This window comes from Mercurialis annua, linkage group LG6 (assembly GCF_937616625.2).
Source record: "Mercurialis annua linkage group LG6, ddMerAnnu1.2, whole genome shotgun sequence".
Classification (NCBI taxonomy): Eukaryota; Viridiplantae; Streptophyta; class Magnoliopsida; order Malpighiales; family Euphorbiaceae; genus Mercurialis; species Mercurialis annua.
The window spans coordinates 6,077,981-6,102,125 of record NC_065575.1 but is presented as its reverse complement, the minus strand read 5'-3'; the positions used below and the strand labels follow the sequence as shown (position 1 = coordinate 6,102,125).

General features: G+C 29.6%; 2 protein-coding genes and 2 long non-coding RNA genes across 4 annotated transcripts; all 4 read right to left on the bottom strand.

Annotated features, from left to right (window-relative positions):
• Positions 1-2,532: 2,532 nt before the first annotated feature.
• LOC126687070 (protein RALF-like 32) lies at positions 2,533-3,200 on the bottom strand. The gene has a single exon (XM_050381431.2). The coding sequence runs from the start codon at positions 3,054-3,056 to the stop codon at positions 2,718-2,720; it is 339 nt and encodes a 112-aa protein (XP_050237388.1). The 5' UTR covers positions 3,057-3,200; the 3' UTR covers positions 2,533-2,717.
• A 6,571-nt stretch (positions 3,201-9,771) lies between these two features.
• On the bottom strand, positions 9,772-11,309 carry LOC126687071 (uncharacterized). The gene is made up of 2 exons (XR_007644041.2): positions 10,718-11,309; positions 9,772-10,286 (listed from the first exon to the last, which is right to left on the bottom strand). It is a non-coding gene; the product is annotated as an uncharacterized LOC126687071 (long non-coding RNA).
• Positions 11,310-12,345: 1,036 nt separating this feature from the next.
• On the bottom strand, positions 12,346-15,015 carry LOC126687069 (uncharacterized). Its single transcript, XR_007644040.2, has 2 exons — positions 14,552-15,015; positions 12,346-12,677 (listed from the first exon to the last, which is right to left on the bottom strand). It is a non-coding gene; the product is annotated as an uncharacterized LOC126687069 (long non-coding RNA).
• Positions 15,016-17,216: 2,201 nt separating this feature from the next.
• On the bottom strand, positions 17,217-20,651 carry LOC126687068 (selenium-binding protein 1-like). Its single transcript, XM_050381429.2, has 7 exons — positions 20,348-20,651; positions 19,616-19,811; positions 19,058-19,285; positions 18,686-18,917; positions 18,306-18,413; positions 17,924-18,196; positions 17,217-17,672 (listed from the first exon to the last, which is right to left on the bottom strand). Exons 1-7 carry the CDS (start codon positions 20,484-20,486, stop codon positions 17,391-17,393), a joined length of 1,458 nt encoding a protein of 485 aa, XP_050237386.1. The 5' UTR covers positions 20,487-20,651; the 3' UTR covers positions 17,217-17,390.
• Between the last annotated feature and the right edge of the window lie 3,494 nt (positions 20,652-24,145).

The window sequence follows — 24,145 nt, the reverse complement described above, 5'->3', positions numbered from 1 at the left end:
TACAAAGATAAGCTTCTTATCATAGATAGAACCTGTCCACAAAAATTTTCGCATACAACGTTCAACGATCTTCAACAAAGAATCAGGCCATTTATAAACAGCTAAAGAATGCAAAAGAGAACTTGCAATAACTGATTGAATAAGTGCAATTCTTCCTGCAAATGACAGTGTAGAGCCTTTCCATTTAGAGAATTTATTGCAAATGTTATCCGCCAAAGGTTTCAGCCACTTCTTTTTTGGAATACACGCAAAAAGAGGAACCCCTAGATAGTTGAAGGGTAAAGAACCCTTATGCATAGCTATTACCTGCTGCATCTTTACAATTCTGGTGTGAATGATCGATGAACCATAAAAAATTTCAGATTTAGACCAACTAATCTTTGCCCTGAAAGAGATCCATAAAGATAAAAAACATCGTTGACAACTCTTATATTTTTCATGGAGGCTTTTCCAAATAGAAGAATATCATCCGCATAGAATAAATGAGCGGGGAAAACATAATGTCTAGTTTGGGTCATATGGATAAAATCACCAATGTTAACTTTGAAGGATATCAGGCGGCTTAAAAAATCTTCTGCAAGACAAAAAAAGAAGCGGAGATGAAGGGTCTCATTGTCTGACACCTTTAGAACAAGCAAAATACCCATGAGACTTTCCATTAAGCGAAAAAGAAGCAGAGATAAAGGGCCTCTTTGTCACAATCATACTCATTTTCATGGTAGAGATGGCCGTATAATTTTCGAGGCCGTGGAAGACAGCAATACTACCCTCACAATAATTACTCTCATTCTAAGAATTCTATGAGAATTCAGCTGTTTGCTTTAATTGCAATGATTCAAGTCACACATCTCGACAATGTCCTTGTCCTCGTTCCAAACCCAACTACTCCATTTACACACAACAACATCCACAGATCCACAAGCCGAATGCCATTATGCTGCCCAACACACACCTGCTAATCAACAATGGATTCTTGATACTGGGGCCACACATCATCTTACATCTGACATGAATAATCTTGGTATTCACTCTAATATCAAGGATGTGACGGAGTTAGCGATGGTGAAACTTTACCAATCTCTCATATTGTCTCTTCTTTATTTTCTTCTCATTCTTGCTTATTTACTTTAGACAATACTATGAGAGTCCTTAGTGCTTGCAATAATTTACTTTCTATTTCTAATTTTGCATCCACTAACAATGTTTCTATTAAATTTTTCCTGATCATTTTGATATTACTGATATCCACGCAAAGGGATTGATTTATTCAGGCCGAAATGACATCAGACTTTATACTTTGCCTCTTGCACCAACTTCAAATAAACAAGCTCATTCAGCTTCTTATCTACATGGCATGCTCGATTGGGTCATTGCCAATTCTGGTACTGTTCGTCAAGCTTTAGTTTCAAATTCTGTTGTTTTTTCTATTGATAATAAAATATGTGTCATGCTTGTTGCCTAAGCAAAATCCACAAATTACCATTTTTTGCTTCTCAATACCAAGCTAATGGTCCTTTAGATCTTATTTGTTCCGATGTATGGGGTCCTTCTCCAATTATGTCTACAAATAAAACTGTTATTATGTTCTTTTTTTTTTATCATTATAGCAAATACTCATGGATTTATTTTCTCAAACACAAATCTGATATACTTAATGTTTTTATTAAATTTCAGCATGTTGTTGAAAGATTTTTGAAAAAAAAATTAAATCTTTTTCAAGCAGATTGGGGAGGTGAATTTCAAGCATTACAATCTTACTTGGGTGGTAATGGAATTTCTCAACGTAGTTCTTGCCCTAAGACACTGAACAAAATGGGTGTGCGGAAAGAAAACAATTATTGTTGAAACTAGTCTCGCATTAATGCAGCATGCATCGGTTCCTCAATTATTTTGGGAACAAGTTTTTGATACTGCAGTTTATATTATCAACAGATTACCCACTTCGAAATTGCAAAACAAAAGTCTTTTTTCATGTCTTTTTAATTCTTCTCCTAATTATTTAAAACTAAAAGTTTTTGGATGTCTTTACTATCCTTGGTTAAAATCGTATAAAGTAAGTTTTTAAGGTTTCATGCTGTGAACGATCCTTCGTTTGTGTTCAAAGAACAAAATTTGACTCAAAATTTTGATTCGTGTTCATTCGTATCTTAAACAAACCTAGTACGAACTTAATTTTATGTTTGTTTATTTAGACGAGCCGAACATGAATATAGCGGTACCTCGATAAGAGCTTGTTTAATTGTTTGTAAACAATCTCATATATAAACTCAATTAAGAGTACGTGAATTGACTTGTATATAAGTTTGATAAAAACAATTGTAAATTGACTCATATGAATATTTAATTAAGAGTTTTTGAACCAGCTCGTAGTTATTTATATATAGCTACTAAACAAACAGGCTCACGAACAAACTCGTTTAATACGTCTGCGAGTTCATTCGTGAGTTCGTTCATTTAACAACTAAACAAACGAACACGAACTGGCATGAATACTATAAATTCCTAGTGAACATAATATAAACACTCCATACAAAGCTCGAACAAACATAAATTTCATATAACGAACAGAACATGGACATTTCAAAACTCGAGTGGGGTAGCAGTAGAAATGAATAGAAAACTAAAACAAATCATAAAGTTGGAACCTTAAAGCTTGAAGTATTAACAAGTCATAAATTAGATATGGATGAAGTTGAAACATAATCATAAAAACACAATCAAGAATCAGAACGACAGCGATAATACTTAGAACAACCACGAGAATGAGGATTGGAAGAAGGCGGCAAACAGCTGCTACTGTAAGACTGACCGTTAGCTCCACTCTTACACACCGGCTGATCTCTCTTTAAAGCACCGGGTGATATATATTTCTTCTCTTCTAAAAACCTTCTGCTTATTTCCGATTCCATCAGCATCTCATATTCTTCCGCGTAGCACTCTGCTATCGATCCATTACACGCAGACGACGACGAAGAAGAAACAGTTTTAGGTTCATGTAAGAAGCTGAACATTAATATTACTGCAAGAACGAACAAGAAAGAGCATTTGTGTTCCATTTTTGTTCTTGTTTTGAGGTATTTGGTGAGAATAATTTGTGTGGGTTTTGTTTTCTTCTTTATGGAAAGCAAAAGTGAGAGTGGTAGTAGCTAGTAGTGGATGCTCCATTAGGGCACTTTGCAGGAGGACCGCACTTCACCAAACTGATATTCCATTATTATTTTGAATTATTTTCATAAAATATTCTCTCTTTGTATATTTTCTTGATTTAAACACGCAATTACCAAACGCTTCACGTTGCATCTTAATTTTTTAAAATTTTTCATTCTATAGTCCGTGCTGTTTTATGCGTTATTTTTATAAAAATAATACCATTTTGGTTGTTTGAAATTGAATGACCAAAACGATACTTATATAAAATATTTAGATTATAAATGTCATAAAATAAAAAGTTGAGCTCTTTTATGCTAAAGAGTAAAAAAAAAAAATTAGTTGTGTGATGACACGTTTGACAAAATATGCTTTGATCGAAAAAAAGCGCAAAATATGAGGATATATCATGGCAATAACTCATTATATTTATTGAAAAATGTTGTTTTATTTCAATATTATTTTACATATCAAGTTTGTATTTTAATTTAAAGCTGGAAACCGGATAAAAGTAAAAATAAAAATAAATATAGCAATGATTATTTTTAAATGTTTGATTAAATAAATTTAATATATATAATATTTTCATTAATTTTTTGAATAAACTATTGTTTTATTAAAACTTTTTCCAAATTGTATATTTATATTAATTAATTATAGTTTACTTAATTTTTTACTTGCCGCATACAAATAAAAATACTAAGGATGCGGAGGAAAATAAATAATTCTCACTGAAACATTAATTCCATATTATTTTAAGTGATTTTTGTAAAATAAAAATAAAAATATTAATTAGACAACGGATCTTTTTTTAAAAAAATTATTTCTTAAAATTCAAACACTCCTATAAGCGTTATGAAAACATATGATATATTTTTTCAAAGATATAAACAATTACATGATAGATTTTTACTTACAAATTATTATATCGTCACAGATTCCGTCAATAATATTTATAAATTGTTACAAAAATATTACAAATATCCTTCAATTATATAACCTTAACTTTTTAAATTTAATCTTATCTTTTATATAATTTTCATTTTTCAAATAATCTCCATTCTTTAAATAATATATTTCATTTTTTAAAACCTATTGGATTTTCATTCTCATTTTTGGCCCTTAGGCGAAGAGAACTTTTTTATTTATATACAAAATATAATATGAGTCCAAAGTATCATGTAGAACACTTTGTGACCTTCTACCAACTTGGATGTGAGGATACTAGAAAAGAAAATACAGTCTTCGGATTGGCTAATGACTATTGTGTTCTTCGGCCCACACACTCACCGACCTCAAAAGTTTATCATTGTGTTTTATTGGACATGGAATCATAATTAAAATGCTAATAATGATTTTTGATAAAATATCAAGTTATCAACCATTCACTGGTGGAGTCGGAATTTTATTTTGTCTTTTTCTCTTTATGAATAATTTTAATGCTGATGTCCCTAAATACATGTTTCGCCAAAATAATTACAACTTTACATTGCAAGTTTTGAGTTTTATTTTTTGATTTTTCGTCCTAACTTTATTTACCTATTTTATTTTTTTATTTACCGAAATACCTTTTCCGGTTTTCAATTTCGGTTTTCGGTTTTTTTGGTTTGGTCAACCGAACCGACCGAACCGACCGGCAATTTTTTTATATAGTGTAAGATTAGTATATATATAGTGTTAATTTTTATTTTTTATAGATTTTTTTTCTGGAATTTTTTATTTTATTTTTTATAGTATAACAGTAGTGTATATATAGTGTTTTTATGGTGTTTATATAGTGTAAAATTAGTATATATATAGTGTATAAGCAGTGTATAAGTAGTGTATTTATAGCATTTTTGTAGTGTTTTTTGTGGTTTAACCATGAAACACTGCAAATACACCATAAACACTGCTAATACACCATAAACACTATAAATGCACCATAAACATTGTAAATGCACCATAAATATACTAAAAACGGCAGAAATACACCATTAATACACCAAAAATACACTAAAACGTAAAGATATTATAAAATTATTACAAATGCACCATAAATCTATATATTTTTTACAAAATAAGTAGAAATAAACAAATCTTTAAATAAGAGAAGATAAAATAAATAATTATATGAACAATAGAACAATTTTATAAATAAAAAATTATAGACCTACAATAATTTATTTACAAAATATTTAAATCATTAAAAAAAACCTAAAAAATTACACAAATCTAAAAACGAGTCGAGAAATTCATAGCACGAACGGAAAAGACGAACGGACTAGCGCGAACAGAAAAGACGAACGGAAAAACGACCGGAAACGACGAGAAATCCTTCGGAAGTAGACGAACGGAAGCGCGACCGGAAAGACGAACGGAAAACTAATCGGAGGAGATAAACAAATCAAATGAAAAAGAAGAAGAAAAAAAGAAAAAAAGAAGAGAGAAGAAGAGAGAGAAAAAAAATGGCTATGTAAAAATTTAACCTAAAATGAGATAAGACTTCTTTATATAGTGAGTATTTTTTATAAATAAGTTAACTTATTAGGTAATGTAGGATAAGAGAAAAGATGGGTCAAAATGGTGTAAACATTTTACCCAAAATTGGTATTTGGAAAATAATCCTATAATTTTATTTTGTCTTATAATATGTCATTCAATTATCTTTAAAAAAATTGTTTGAGCTAAGCAATAATTTTACTTTTAATTATTTAGATCAAACCACATGTTCAATTCAAATTTTTAAAGATCATTCAGCTAATTCAAAAAAAAAAGATCATTCAGTTTCTCTAGAATTCAATATCAATTGCAATATTTATTTTATATAGCAATGATGATTGAAATAGTTAAAAATAAACTCACGGTGACAAATTTTTTATTTAAAATAATGGATGTAAAAGGTTGAAAAAAAGAAGATAAAAAGCATAAAAAATCAGTATAATTTTTAATTTCGTACAAATATCACCTTATAGTAAAAAAAGTTAAAAGAAGAGACTTAACTCAGAATTCCAATTGGCTTCATCAATGCGCTTACTACTAGAGCTACATAGGTTTAACTATCGGAAAATTTAGGTATTTACTTCAAAAATAAAAATATTTGCACTTTTTATTTCAACACGGAAAAGTTACTAAAAATATCTCATGTTTTTTTTAGATTTATATTTTAACTCTGGATATTAAACTATGGCCTAATATTTTAAAAAACTCCGACCTTTCATCCCCTTTTCAATTCTGATGTTGCAAATCAGTCAATTTTACCCTATTTTGTATTTTTTTCATTTCAATTGTACCCTGAAGCATAAAATTAAACTTTTTTATTTGACAAAAGTTTAAAAAAATTCTCTAAATTGACCTTTTTTGCATTTGATTAACTTTTTATATTAAATTGATCATTTTTAAAGATTTTTTTTGAACTTTTGTTAAATAAATAAAAGGCAATTGTATGCTTTAGGGTACAATTAAAATGAAAAAAATGCAAATTAGGGTAAAATTGACAAATTTTCAACGTCAGAGTAGGATTGAAAAGGGGACGAAAGGTCGGGTTTTTTTAAGGCATTAAGCCTTAAAATATTTATGATTTAACTCCGTTATTATAAATTCTTCTATGGTTTACTTATTTTTTTCGTAGGTTATCATACCATTATCATATTTCATTATCATCTAATTATCACACTGCAATATTATAATAACGACCTGATAATGTAGTGATAATGACAGATAATTAGACCATGTTTTATCATAACATTATTATAAATATTATCACAACATTATCATACAAGTATCATAAATATTATCATATCGGCATTATATAATAATGTTATGATAACGATTTGATAATCAAACATTATGTTTTTCAGAAAATCTTTTTTTTTTGCAGTTTTATGATAAATACATGATAATTCAGTGATACTCATATGATAATCAGACACTGTTTTTTTTTTATAAAAAATATTTTTCTCTGCAATATTATGATAATGATACAATAATATAGTAATACTCATATGATAATCAGATGCTGTTCTTTTTTTTTTGCAGAAAATTATTTTTTTCATCATAAAATCGTTTTTAAGTAGATTTTTTGATTTACAATTAAAAAAATTCAAGATTGATTTATTTAAATCTGAAAGTTAAAATAAATCGTATTTATCACCAATAATTGAAGAAAAAAATCGCTAAAATCAAATATGAAAGAACGGCGGAGCGACGCTGAAACGATGGTGGAGTGATGAAGGAATAATTAAGAAAAAAAGAACAAAAATGGAGAAGAAAAAAAAGAAGAAGAAGAATGATGAAGAAAAAAAGAAAAGATAGAATAATAAGAAGAAGAAAAAAGAAGGAAAAAGAAAAAAAAATAACTAGTGGTCACTTTGAGTAAAAGAAATATGATTAGAATAAAATAATAATTAAAAGTAGGTATGATTATAATATGAACATATTTTAAAATAAAAAACTAATTATATTAAAAGGGTTAATTATTTTTTCTGTATTTTTTTATTGAGATAGAAAACTATATTATTTTAAAAGAGATAATATTTTTTCCAATTTTCTTTTAACTATTATTCTTCAAGAGGATCAATGGAGAAAGAAGACACATAACACTTGTATTCAATTTTTCTTTTATTCAAATAAATTCTAAAATTAATAAAAAGTTAACTCCATTACAGTTTAAAACAAAAAACACCAAAAGACCTTCTTACATTTCAAAAAAATACTTATCATCCTTCCAAAAAATTTATATTCAACCTTATATTTATTTTTTGGGCAGTTAAATTCACAACTTAATAAATACATATATTTATTAAAATTTTAATAAAAGTTCATAAACGTTAATATATATATTATTTTGAATAAATATTAATATTAGTTAAGAAGATGTCTCTGTCATCCTCATTAAAACGTTCTGGTGCATTCTTTGATTTCTCGATTCTCTTTCTTTATTAAAAAAAATAAATTTTAACATTAATGTACGTATATACTTCTTCCGTTTTGAAATAGTTGTCGATTTAGAGAAATTCTTTTGTCACATATCACTTGTCATTTTAAAATACCAAAAAAAGCATTCATTGCTATTTTTCCTACATATATCCCTCACTAATCCATTGAAATAATACAAAAATAAAAAAAGTTATAATAATTAATGTTAAAAAGGGTTAATTTAGTAAAAATACTAAATTTAGACATATTTATTATTTTTTAATTTATGTGAAAATAACTAGAGAAAATAACAGAAAAGCCAGAATAATCACCCACTTTTTCACAAATTACCATTTCAATTCATTTGTTTACTTCCTTGCAATTATTCTTTCATCAAATACCAGCTCCCATTCTTAGTTTTCAACCAACACCACCTTCTTCCCTAGCCAACACGTGTATACAATTCTCACATGTGTCGCCCTTCTAATTTTCATGTTCTTTCCTTCTTTATTGATTTTTTTACCGTTTTTTCAAATTTTCCCTGATTTCTCTCATTTCTTCTTCCCTCTCTCACACGATCTCTCTAATTTCAATCGTTTCTGCTTCTCCATTTACAGTTTTCTTGTTCCTTCCTACTTTTTAGCCATTATCAGTGTAGTGTCTAACGTGAATTTAATTTTTAGGGCTCCACATTTGCTATTAACTATATTACCTCTATAAATATCACCATGGTTATGTCTACAAGATCAACTCCTACAGAAGAAAAAATTGATTCTGTTGCTCCTGTCAAAATGAAGCGGAAATTAGTAAAAAAAGCGCAAAAAGATGTTGAAGGAAGTGTTGTTGCTTCTGCCTCTGAGAATGTTAAAGCAAAGGGAAAGAAGGTGGATGACACTGGTTTGAAAAGAAGGCGTTTGGCTTTTGATGCTGTACTTGATCCTAAGAAAGTTGAGAAATCCTTGCATATTGAAGAACCAACTCGTTTCGTTCAGGAATTTTTTTTATATGTGTATTTTACATGTATAACAGATGTATTTTGATATGTTAGGTCATGTTTTGTTTTAAAATTAGTTTATTAAATAAGCTTTTTTCATACATGTATCATTTATGTATATTATATGTATCTTACAGTTGTTTTCATTTTAAGTTTACATTTTTGATATGTTAGGTCATGTTCGGTTTTAAAATTAGTTTATGAAATAAGCTTTTTTAATACATGTATCATTTATGTATATTATATGTATCTTACAGTTGTTTTCATTTTAAGTTTACATTTGTAGGTTCTAAGATCTGTGTTTTTTTTAAATATTATATACTGTGTTGGTGATTTCAATCCTGTTTCTTTTGCTCCATTACAGAATCGGTTGATTGATACCTATTTCCCAAATAGTGAAGTTACTCGAGATGGATTGGGTGTCATATTTTTGAACAAGGTTTTCAAGTTGGATGAAGACGCGGTTAAATTGGCTGTAATTTATTATGTTGTATAATGTATGTATAATGTATGTTATTCTGATATTGAAAGTTATTATGTTGTATAATGTATGTATCTTACATATATAATAAATGTATCTAAACTTAACATGTTACCGGATATGCATATATAAATGTTCTTGTGATACTGAATGTAATACTTGTGTATCATTTATGTATCAGACTTGTATAATATATGTATCTGCAATTAATATCATATCAGATATGTATGTTCTGTGCAATTAGAAATTGACATACAACAATCTTTAATGTATCAGAATTGTATATAATACTTGGAAATTTATAATAGAATAAAAAATACTGAAAGAAATGATAATCTAGGTAGCTTTAGGCATGTTTCGGCATGTTTTCCTATTATGTCCAGCTTGCCCGCATTTTCCACATTTCCCTTTTTTCGGATTTTCCCACTTTGACGTGTACCTACTCTTTTTAGGCCTTCCAGTTCTTGTTCTATGTTGGGGTGGTAAGACAATCATGTTCTTGATATGTTATGGAATAATCCATTCTTCTTCCTTCTCCAATGGATATACGGTTTCAGAATATGTCGCTAACATAGCTGCATTTGTATAGTATCTTGAACAGTACGCATAAGGTTCAATCTTCTTGTCGGCTAGAAATGCTACGTCATGTTTACAAGGAATTTCATCGATATCAAACTTTTTGCATGTACATGTTCTCTTGACCATATTGACTGTGTATTCTTTACCATTTTCGAGAACTGTTATGATATCATCTGAAGATGGTTTCACCTAGTATAATAAAAACAATATCAAGATACCGTTTATATACATATTCGATACATAGAAGAGACAATTTTATGAAGTTCACAGCAAGTCAGATATATAAAATATACATACAACACAAAATAGTGTTTGTACTTTATAATATGAGATTTACATATCTGTAGTTTCAGTGAATTAATGTAATTGACGCTTTCAGATACCATTTACATGTATCATCGATACATTTTACAAAAATGTTCTTTTGACATGATTTAACTGTCTTTTGCTGGTAGTGATTATTAATTGCATGAAGTCGTAAGCATGCTTGAAGAGTTGCTTTATCTTTGAAAGATTGTCCAACTGTCAGATCTATATCTTGTAGTGGATCTGATACTGATTCTTGATTTGATCATTGTTACAGTCTATTGTATCAATTGCAAGAAGTTTTGTATACTGACCTATTTCGACGATTGTATCAGACATGTATCAATCATGTATCGATACGGTATCTTGATCTATCTTTGACTGTGAAATAGCTGTTGAAACACTTGATGATGCATCTGGAAGAATTGTTTGTATCTGGTTAGTATCACTGATAACTACTATGCAGAGAGGATACACAGTAAAATCGATTTCCCTTTGTGTTGTATCATCACTGGAATAGATTCCATGATGATACAATATTTGAGATAAAAAATTTGAGGAAGAAGACGATGCTATTTTTGAGGAAGAAGACGATGGTATATTTTGTGTATTTGTGATGTGTTTTTGATTTGATATCTTTTAAAAAGGAAAAAATCAAGTGTTATTTGAATCAGCTAGGAAAGAAACCCGTGTTTTAAGAGAATGCAACAACAAATAAGGCGCGGATCCCGTGGTAGATTCTCACTAACAGTAATGAGCTATCTATTACACGTGGCATCATATGATAGGGATGGTGGTGGTGAAAAGTTTTGATTGTTTTTGGTAGTACTGTAAAATAGGAGAGTTAGGTGGTAATTTGTGAAATACTGATTAATTAATGTGGTAAAAATGTGATTTTCTCAAATAACTAAAGTGACAACTATATCAAAATAGAGGGAATAATATTTTTCAATATACATATTATTTTGTTTAATAATAATTTATATAAAATGACGATATTATTACTCAAAAAACAAGTTTAATATATTTATTTTTATAAAATTATATTTGCTCTTTTCAAAAAGTAGGGTTATCATTATATAGCACAACTTTTACATTTTTTTTTATTTAAGCATAAACTACAAATATCTCACCTAATAGCACAGCCTTTTCATTATAAGGATTATTTTTAGAATACATGATTTTTAAAAATAATTACAACATTTTTCACCTATCTCTCTATGTTTTCCATTAGTACTATTATTTGCAAAATAATTTTAAAAATGACATTTCTAAATTAGGGCTCCTTTCCCATATTTTATTTTATTTTCTCTTATTCTCTCAATATCACAACCGCCTCTCTCTTTGTGTGTATTTTTCCTCTCTTTCAAATCTGCAAGCTCATCCGGTGGTTTGTCCTCGACACAGTCTTTATTACGGCTATTTCGTCGACGTTGTCTTTGTTCTGACTGTTTCCTCGACTTCGTCTTTATTCGGGCTGTTTCCTCAACGTCGTTTTTATTCTGACTCTTTCCTCGACCTCGTCTTTATTTCGCTGGTTTCCTTGACGTCTTATTTATTTCGGCTGTTTCCTCAATGTCGTCTTTATTTTTATGGTTTCCTCGACGCCGTCTTTTAGAATTTTTGATTATTTGTATTTTTGGTTCTCTTGTTTTGATGCTACTAATTTCGGCCAAAACGAATTAATTTATATTTTTATGGTGTTCTTGCTACTGATTTCGTACAAAACGAATTAATTTATATATGTTTATGGTGTTCTTGCTACTGATTTCGTACACAACAATTTGATTTATATTTTTATAGAGCTTTTATGGTGTATTTACACTAAAAAAATCATGTAATACACCATAAAAATACTATTAAACACCATAGATATACACTATAAAATACTATAAAAACAACATAGAAAAACATCATAAAATATACTACAAAAACACCATAAAACACTATAAAAACACCATAAAAATACTATAAAAAACACCATCAGAAATACAAAAACAAATCTATATAAAAAACATAAAACGTGATAATAAAAAACAAAACACAGAACAACAAACTTTACCGGAAGCACAACTACCTGTTTAAGGAACATCAATCTCAAGCTTCGGGGCTACAACATTGGCTCTCCGCCACAGATAATCATCGATGTATGTGATATACAATGAGGAGTCAACAAGATATGCAACGCTTATCCGCTCCATCATTGCATGCTCCTCAGGTGGAACTTCTGGAGCAGGTCTCGCTCAACATAAGAACGCTATAATAATAAAGTCTCTGGGATGGGAAATCAAGAATAAATTATCCTTCCACTTCTTCAATGAATCAGGGATATTTTTAAATACTTTTAAACCAAACTAAAATTCAGGGTAAACAATACTCCCCCTATTCCCTTTTGTTTGTTTTTTTTTTTAAGTTTTTTTTGTTACAAAATATTTGTCCATTACAAGTTTCAATGACAAATTTTATTTTATTTTCATTGTTGCCCTTTACTTTAGTTAGTGGAATAAAGCTAACATTTATTAACATGTGGATTTTAGTATATCAATGTAAGATTATTTAGTCATTTACATGAAATTTTAATGACTTTCTTAATATACGTGTTTAGTTAAAAGTGGACAAACACAATGGAATAGAGGGAGTAAAAACTAAAGTCATGTTGTTTAAATAAGATTAATTATAAGAGGATAAATGTGAGTTTTGTAAGCTGGATAAACTATAAATCGTTGTCTTTTCAGTTGCCCATTTTCCAAACTGATTTGGAACAATGTTTTAAAAGTCTGCAACATCTTGAACAACATGCTTTCCTGGAGAAGAGTGGTGAATCAGTTTAGTAAGAAAATTGTTGGAAAGTCTAAGCTGGTCGGGTTTAGAAGAGTTATTTTACAGCTATTGTGTATGAAATTTGAAGAGCCAGAAAGCTTAGCATCTTCACCAGGAATAAAGCTGCTGGAACTATCATCTTGAAGAATATCAAAAGCGATCTATTCTTGTAAAGTTCTATGAAGTAAAGTTCTCTAGTAGACATATTGCAACTTTTACAAGCTATCTAGTTCCTTGTCTTGCCTTGTGTTTTTGGCTGTTTTGCTTTGTTTTTTTTTGTTACAAAAGGGAGGCAGGAGCCTCAAGAAGCCACAGACCAGACAGTCTGAGGGAGACCAGCAACAGAACAATCATACGACATCCACATAGAGCAATCAGCAATAGGTTGAGGCTGTTTTGCTTTGTTAGTTGTTCAAGGTCTCATCCATATTTGTTCTAATCTTCTTTTTTTGCCTTGTTAAACAATAAAATAGCTCTTTTTTGGTCTTTGACAAATAATAATAATTATTATATTTCAAAAAATTATTCAATGCAACGGATGTGTCATGTCATTCGTGTAACAAATCAATTGTACGTTAGAAATGTAAAAAAATTGATGATAGAAAAAATAAATAATATTAAAAATTCTCTATTATAAATGTTCATTAACTTATTGTAAATATGACATGGCACAACCATTATTTGTGCTAAACACTCTCATGTTTGGTATATACAATTCAAACACTTAAAATTAAGTTGCATGGACATATATAAATATATTAAATTATATATATATATATATATATATATATATATATATATATATATATATATATTATTAGGTCAATTGGTCAACACTTTTAAAATAACACGTCTAAATTTATTTAATTATTTGAATAATGTGTAAATTTTTTAATATAATATTAGTACTTATTAAAATAAACAACATTATAATTTTATAATAATATAATAATATAAAAATTTAATAAATTTAATTATTTGATTAATTTTTTTAAATTATATTCAATTATGTTTAAATAAATTGAGCGTTTTTAATTCATTTAAATACAAAATTAACGTGTCATAAACTTGCCGACTCGTTTATAACACAAACTTGATTACATCAAATTCAAATTTGCAGTACCTTGAACATGAGAAACTAAAATCAATCCTCCAAAAGAAAAAGGAGAAACACATTTCAACTCAAAATCAACACTCAATTTATACAAATGTATCAAAAATGGATCTCATTTTGAATAGTTTAAATTGCCTCTTTACTGGATTAAATTTTTTCTTGTTTAAACAAAGAATAAAATATTAAATTCTACTAGTATCTACACCTGTAGTACCTTGAACATCCTCTGTTATATGCATTTGACGGCGGCGGTAAGCAAGTCTTAGTATAAGCGTCGCCTCTTTCACCATTCCGGCCACATGCCGGTATATCTCGCCGGAGAGTTCCCGGACTGAGGAATTTTTCTCCCTCAAGAATTCTCCGGTTCGTTTCCGACTCCATCAGAAATTCTTTTTCTTCAGTTTCACTTGCGTCATTACATTTTGTAATTTGCTTAGGCTGTAATACTATGGCGGCGACTTCGAATTTGTAAGTAATTTGTTTAAACACGAAGACTATGATTAGTAAAATTAAAAAAATGTGATGAAAGTAATGAATTTTCTTCATTTGTGGTGAGAGTAAATTGAGTTTGATTGGATTTTATTTTATTTTATTTAATTTATTTTAGAGAAATACAAAAAATGAATATTAAGTGATAGCTGGGCCATTTCAATTATTGTGTTTTCTTTGTCCGATTTAGGGGACTCGTGACTATGGTGATTCAAGTGCATTTCTCATATCTTGTGATATACTCTATTTCTTTTTAAAAGACTTAAATTAAAATTGGTTTTTTTTCTTGGTAAAATATCTTAAAACACACACATTTTTACTTGTGTTTTTTTCAAATACATTCTTACTTTATAAAATCACCATTTTTACTCAGATCTTCACCTCTCACTTTCAATTATATCTATATCTTCCAATTAGGAACAATTTTCCTATTCAAGGGATGAAATCATTACAAAAGACTAAATCCCAGAGTAAAACTATAATTTTTTCACTCGAAAAATTTTAAATAAAATCTTCATATTTAAAATCTTAATTAATTTTAAACTTATTTGAAATTTTAATTAATCTAATTAAACCTAAATAAACTTATTGGATATATAATTAATATTTTTGAATTTTAGGAAAAAAATTAGATAAATCAAAAACTGTCAAATTCATCCTAACATTTCAGCCGCAACCCTCCTCTGGCCCCGCCGCCTCCCAGGGCTATCCGTCTTCCTCAAGACATACCCATATCGGGTTCGCTTTGAGGAAGATGAACGACAATTTCAGAGGGCAGCGGTGGGGTCGAGGGCGAAGATGAGTTCGGAGAAGGCAGCGAGGAAGTTAGAGGAAGACGGCGGTTCAAATATCGAGATGAATATGACGGTTTTTGATTTATTTAATTTTTTTTAATAAAATTTAGGGGTATTTGGAAAGAGAAAATAATATACTAAGAATAAGAATAAAATGATTTTCAGCAAACATAAATGACTGACTCCCTTTATAGCTCCATGCTCAAAGTATCTGTAATATGGTAGGAGCGTACATCCGTTTGTTCGGTCATCAAACCGAACAAGATCAAATTAACCAAAATCAACCTTTTGAATATTTAATTACCAAACGGTAACCAAAATGTATACAAATCAAAGCTTAAGCAAACCGAATAACCGAATTTTATTAAAATCGTTTGACTGTGATGAGTCGAGATTGAAGATAAAGGAAATCAAATACGTAATATTCAAATTGTTGTTAGAGTATAAATACATTCGCGGCGAGAACTTCATGAATCTAAAGAAAATAAATGTAACATCTCATACTAAAAATATAAAGTAATTTGAATGGTTTATAATATTCAGAGTGAATTATTAAACTAATTATTTTAGATCAATTTGATCTAAAAATTAAATGGGATGAGTTGAATCCAATGTTACATCATGGTTCTTGACAAAAAAAAAACACTATAATATGGTTGGTCAAAGTTTAGCTGTTGAGTCTGAATATCTTACAACAACTATACAGATTCCAAAGTCAACTTCATCTTCTTCAATTCAACTACTTAAACACAACTCTTCTCCTCCATTTACAATCACTTCTCAACAATGGCAAATCCAACTCAAAACTTCAACACCAAGCAACTCTTCATATTATGCTCTATAATTTCCTACTGCCACTCACTCTTTATTTTCTTTACTCCCTCTCTATCCTATGACTTGATAATGTATGCAAGTTTAATATCAGTAACTTGCATTTACTTTGTAACCCTTTATTTCTTACAATTAAGTCAATCATACCAAACTGTTTACTGGCACTATTTTTATTTGGTGTCTGCATATTTTACAACTACTAATAGTATTGACTGGAGTTTCTTAAGTGGTTTTTCTTTATTAATGGCCGGGTTCGGGTTTTTGTTTCTGTATTTTGTGTATTTTCAATTTAGAAGATTCCGAGGTTCGAGCCGAGGGGAAGAAGTAGAGCACACGGGTCGAAATGGAAATCAGAATTTGCCTTTACTTGTTGATGTTGGTTTTGTGTTCATGTTTAATGGAATTGCAGTTATGGGGAAATGGTTTGTTTCTGGTGGGAATTTGGGTTTGATTTTCAGTTTAGGAGTTTGTTTTTTTGTTTTAAGTGTTGTGTGTTTTTATTGCTACTGCAAGTACTCTGAAACTGATGAATCTGACCCGAATAGCAGCGGAAACAAAATCGCCGAAACGGAAACTGGTGAAACAAAAAAGGTAAATTGACATTTTTTATAATACTAGATTATAAATATAAAGTTCGGAAATTTTAGAAGCGTTTTCGAGAACAGATCGAAGCGTCAAAATGTAAAACTCGATAAGTTTTGTTCAATTTATTTAGATTCTAGTATGTTTTGTCTATTTGATCATTTACAATCGAATGCAGCAATATTAGTTTAATGGATATTATTAACATTATACTTGAAATATCATATTTCTCCATTCAAGATTACACTGCCATGAATTGGCAATCTTGCAATCCACACACATAATGGATTATTACATCACTGTGATATCTGATCTCAGGTAACCCCCTCATGAACACTGCCACTATGATTCTGATACTTAAATCCATATATCAGAAGTGCAGTCGCCTCCCGGATATCTCATCTCATGGGCGAGAGAAGGGCCATCAGGCTCTCCGGCAAAGTCCACGAAGAAGTTGGGGTTTATTTTCAGACCGCCAGTTTCAGTGTCGACGTCTATCTGCAACATGTGGGATCCTTTCTCCACCATTTCTGGATAAAATTGACGATCCCAAGCACTGAAGAGGGAGTTAGTTACGTAGAGCCGCTTCCCGTCTAAACTTAGCTGGATCATCTGAGGTCCTCCTCGTAATTGATTACCCTACACGAAAACAACCCGAAGCTCGTCAATTTCTATCGTATTATCAGCCGACCATAATCAAAATATTGACAGCAGCTAGAGTGTTTGTTAATGTTATAGCCTATGTCTAACGGAAACGCTGAAACAAAAAATGTCGAAACTAGAAAAAACAAAACCAGATTTTCGAAGTTTCAAAAGAATTTCTAGAAACAAAACAAAAACGACGTAACATAGCATTTCTAGAAACAAAAACGACGTAACGTAGTACAAACCTGAATCTCTGGAACATCAGCCTGCCAAGTATTGCCATCTTCTGTCTCCACCAGTACAGGGCTTCCTTTCTTGATTAAGCCCCCAACCCAGAGTTGACCTGTTAAGACAGGATTTTTTGGGTCCTCAATGTTGTACTGTCTAATATCACCATGAAGCCAATTAACAAAGTACAGAAACCGATCATCAAGAGAGATTAGAAAATCCGTTATAAGCCCAGGCATTTCAGGAAGGATCCAGTTTTTGACCTTCAATGGTTCCACTGATATTGCCACCTGCACAGTTCAATGACGAGCTGTTAGGAATTATGTTTCCTAGTTGACGATGAAGAGAATATCAATGTCATCCATGCTTAAAGCGTGCGCAACGATTAAATTGACATACCTCATGGCTCCATGATCCATCTGGAGTCTTGAAAAATCGAACCATATTACTCGTCAACGCACAGCCAACAAATCCTGTATCCTTAGAAGGATCATGCAGAAACCTTATCTGCAAGCAAAAGTGAAACTGTGAATTTTTAGACTTGAGGCCTTCTCATTTGATTGCAGAAACCAGTAAAAGAAATGAATAAGTGGATGAATGCACCCGAAATGGTGAAATGATGTTCTCTTTACGAGAATAGGTTATAAGTATAAACTTTTAGTTATTTAAAATCATTTTCAAAAGTGGAAACTAAATGCCGAAACATAGAACTCGATAAGTTTCTTGTGCAACATAATATCACAAGAAAGCACGGCTGTAGGATTTTATATGTTGATCACCTCTAAGGGTATGAGGCCTGTATTGCCAAGATCCAGTGTCTGTTTCAATTCACCATCTGGCCAGCTATAGACATGAAGATGCCTTCCATACAGACCATCAGACACATGCTGCGGATTAAATCCTTTAGTGAAGGCTGAAGGAGCTCCCCATGATGAGCTGATCATTGTGTTGTGTCGGGGTTGGTACCAGAAATCATAGCCAAAAAGTGGAGTATGCCCTGGCTTTTCCCACCTGAAGAACATGAAAACAACAAAATGTTAAACAAATACTTATGCGAAAACTCACTCACCAGCTCAACTTACATTACGGAGTTCAAAGTAAATCCGAAAAGAACTAATTAAATATCAAATAAATCTATTTCCTTTATGTACCTTCCTTTAACGTTGAACTCTGAGTCGAGGAGAAGAAATCCGTTCCCCTCTGCATTTCCGTCTCGATCTCCTAAGCATGAGACCATTATATCTCCAGAGCCAAGACAATGAGATGTGTGTGGATAGGCCAATCCCGTTTTCATTATGATTTCTGCAGGCTCAACAACTTTGTGCAACGATGGAGCTTTTGGATCTTTTTGGGTATTAATTACATAGATCCGACCAGATCTGAGAGATACGTATATTGAAAGATATTACATAAACCTTACTAAAAGAGATCAAACCGAAATTTCTATTGTGCTATTTTACGTTATAAACAACTGAAAAACTGCAGAGAAATGCATAGTTATTGATCAAACTGGAAACCAAGATTCCAATTTATCGAGAAGAGGATAATTGTCTGACTCAGGTCATGATTCCTAGTACCAAAATCCTCATTTGTATAATTATTTTCATCAATAGAAAAGTCTACTTATACTTCATTTAGTTCTTATTGACAGCAGAAACTCAAGTTAAACAGACGAGCAAATAACTTTAAAGCCAATCACATTCTCTTACATCAACGATGGCAGGATAAGAAAGCGTCGGTTTGCAGACGGATCGCCATGGCAGGAGCTGCACGCATTCCAACCCGAATGATGCAACTCATCTCCTATATTTGGCACAGGAAGCCTATGGATGACTTTTGAATAAGTCGGTGAGTTCGGATCAATATCAACCGTAGATAGATAATCAGGCTTCTCAATTCCTGTTCCTAGACATACAGAAATCAAAACAATCGAATTTTTTTCATCTCAAACGATCAAATAAATGAATTACAGATATAACTGCACAATATGCATCCAAGGGGATGCACTATTATAACATTGCCACTCAAAAAATAATCATCAGAACAGGGAAAATCACTTAAGTTCCTAAAATTTTACAAAAACAATTTAATAAAAAAAGGCCAAAACTCATCAATTAAAAGAAAGGTTCTCTTAAATTGTATACATATAGGGTTTAACATTAATTCTAAATTCTTTAAGCATCTGCTAAGTCACATCAAAACAGAATTAAACACTGACCAACTATATCAGATATCTATAAAACCTATATTCAATTGAAAAAAGGCCACCAAATCTGTATAAACAATAGAAAATTTCAGCTAAACAATAACCTTCAAAGAAACAACATTTCTAAAAAACTCAATCAAATAAAATCAATCAAACAGATCAAAAAGATGCAAAGTTATAATCTTTAACATGAAAATAAACCCATAATTCTTGAAAAAAGAAGAAAAAAAGGTACCAGAATAAACGCAAGTGACATAGATAAGAGATTCTCTAGGACCAGACATGGCTTCAAGAGGGGTGGCATAACCTGGTCCCTTGTTATTACAGCAGCCACCATGTCCATTGCTCTCATAATTCACCACCTCTGTTCCCATTTTATTTTTATTTATTTTTTGCTATTTGGTTTTATAATTTGTTGATTTTCCTTTCTGGGTATGGAGTGGTTTGCTGAGATCAAGACAGTACTCACAGCAAGAACTCTTTTCTGTTTTGAGTATTTAATATGTAAGCATGAGAAGATTATTACTACTTAGTACTTATAATACCAAAGATGACAATATTTATGTTTCTTACTAGTAATTTATAGTAGTACTGTATTATTTAATGTACTAACAAATTTGTAAAATATTGACTTAATTATTCAAAAATGCTCCATATTTCCGACTCTTGTCATTTTAATCCAAATTTTTAAAATTATCAATTTTGAACAATTTTTTTTTTTTTTTTTTGATAAGAACAATTTTTTAATTATAACTATTTATTCGAACTAAAATAAAAAAATATGTCATCTATATTGCTTTATATTATACTAATTTATTTTTTTCTAGTCAATTTTTTTAAATATGTCAGACATATTTAAATTTTTTCCACTTAAATTAAAAATTAAAAAATTTATTAAAATTGATAATTTTAAAAATTCGAGTCATAAACAATTTTTTTTGAAAAAATAAAATGTTTTTTTATTGTTGAATTTAAAATATTGGATATTTTGATATATTATGGTTTTTTTTAACTGTAAATATACATATACTCCAATATATATGAATGGTGGAGTCAAACAATTTTTTTTGAGAAAATAAAATGTTTTTTGATTGTTAAATTTAAAATATTAGATATTTTGATATATTATGGTTTTTTTTAACTGTAAATATACATATACTCCAATATATATGAATGGTGCAAAATCTTTTTTCTAAAACATTTACCAAATTAGGAGGTATTAATGAGTATGTTAAAAGAAGAAAAAAGAAATTGTGAGCAATGGCAGTCCCAATACAGATGAGTGTCATCTATTTTGGCTGTGTGCAAAAGATGTCTAGGTTAAATGTATCAGTCATTTTCTGGTAAAGACGAAAGATAAACACATGATTCTTCATTTTGATTGTAATCCGTCCAATTATAGTGGTTACGTAATATTTTAGCTAATAATAATTTATTTATTTAGTTAATATTAATATAATAGATAAATTAAATTTTAAAAGAAAGGATCTATTCTAGAAAGTCAAAATTTATTATGGTACAGGATTATTTATTTATATTGAATTATTTATAATTTTATTGTAACTAATTAGTATTTTTCATATTATAAAATTTATTTATATAAAAACAATTTACTTAAACTTAGTCTAGACAGAAATAACAAAAAATAAAAACTGGCTGTCATAAATTATTCCCAGTTTTTGAGGTTTTTTTAAATACATCTTACCAAATATGGCACCACGCATGATAAAAATTAAATGCATTTAAAAAAAAATCTCTCATACTTTCTTTATATGTTAACATCAAATAATAAAAATACAATATAAAAATATTGTAAAAATTTATTATTGAAGTGTATATAGTCATTCCTATCACGGATTTCATTCTCAACCATTACAAACTTTTCATCATACAGTACAAAGCCGTATTAGGCGTTTTTTCTCGCAAAAACAATGTCATTTTTTGCCGTTTTAAATCATCAAAATAAAACCAGATAAAGTATTTAGAATACAAATGCCATAAAAATAAAAGATCATAGATTAAAAAATAAAAAGTTGATGTGTGTTGTGCCATATCTGATAAGATGTACATAATCAAATAGTAGAATCCTTTGAAATTTAATGTTTGATAATGTTATAAATTTGATTTTTATCTCATTTTACATATTGGGTTCTAAATTGTTCAATAATATTTTACTAAATTGGTTCTATTTTTATAATGTTCTTTTTTTTCTAATTCATTTGAGAGGTAAAATGGGTCACAAACAAATTTGTTGGTTTAAAGCTATAAATTTAATTTTTGATCTTTTATAGTACTAAATTTAAAGGGTGAAATATACATTTGTTGAATAACATTATGTATAATATAAAATAATTTCATTAATACATTTTAATAAATTTAATTCTATTGAGATGATGTCGTGGACAGATATCATATACTAAAAGTTTTTGCTCGGAAGACAACAAATGGAACAGTGACAGACTGATAGAGCAGTTGCGTTATCTTTACTCACTCTTTTAAAATTTATCTTCATTCATTTCCATTAATTTTAATGATTCTTTCAATTTAATAGTATATCTCTTGCATGGTTCCTCATTTTAGTAAATTATCTATTGCCTTTAGTATCATTATTTAACGGATCATGCACTTTATCATTATCTTTTAATTGCCATAAATCAAGAGACAATTTGCCGTCTCAACTTATAAATCATAATCAATTATTCTCTCCGTTTGGTTGTCCATTTAGCTAATGTCAGTTGCACATATCAAAATGGTACTCTTTTTATCTTAACTTATAAATAAAAATACTAATATAACTCTATTAATTAATAAATGCTCTTTAAACTAGAACATATAATCATTTATTAGGGATGGGTAAATTTGGAAGATAATAGCTAAAATCATATTGAAATTTTAAATGGACAATTAATTAGAAACAAACATATTTTGCTAAATGGACAATTAAAAAAAACTGAAGGAGTAACATAAATATTTATTTTATGATCAATTTATTGCTTAAATTTAATATTTTTCTATCAATTTACCTTATTTTTACACATAATTCAGTGAATGTTGTTTACTCTCATATACAAGAGGTAATTTGCCCCCTCATCTTACAATGCTAAACTTATAAGATGAACGGAATTGGATAAAGGACTAATTCACTCCTGAACTTGACATGAAATATCAAAAAAGTTATCTGGATGCTTTTGGTGTAAATCAATCTATAACCATGCAATTTTGCATTAAAAAAACTCCTTCTCACTCTTACCTCTGCAACTGAGTTACATTCTTCATATAAAAATGATTTTTTTTTTTTAAATCCTTAATATTTTATTTATTTCTTAAATTAATCCTTGAATATTTTAAATTTTTAATTATATCTCTATAATTTAAAATTCACTAATTATTTTGCTTTCTAATAAAAAATTAGAGACCTTTTCTCCTTCTTTTTCTTTCTTCCACCAGATTCCTCCAAAATCGGCAGTTTTCCCTTTTCATCGTCTATGTTCTCAATGACGAGAATAGATCAGTTCCCGTTACTGAGAACGATATGTTCTCAAACGAGAACAAATTTGTTCTCAGTGTGACTAAGAATATAGTAAGAATATAGTAGGATGCACATCCCAAATTTCTTCTATTATCCTCCACTACAAAAAGACCACAACTAAAAAATAAAAGCTTACTTTACTTGGTGTACAACACCAAGTCATAACCAAAGCAAATTAGCATAATTTCGTTGAGATAGAGAGGAACTTATCTGCCGATGGACGACTAAAAGATTCCAACCATTCTATTGCTACGATAATATAATAGATTTTCATATCTCTACGCGATCAAATTTATGTTTTTTTCTTAATAAAAAAAAGGTAATTTTATTAAAGTACGACATTATTCCTAGAGCCACCCTTTCACTACAATGAATTTGCTTATGTCTTCATGATAACTTATGTTTGATATTCTAATTTGATAGGAAAAAAACACTATCTACAGTGCTTGTCGAATCAAAACTAGGGTGGGGCTGGCCGGTTCCGAGATTTGTGAGACGGACAAG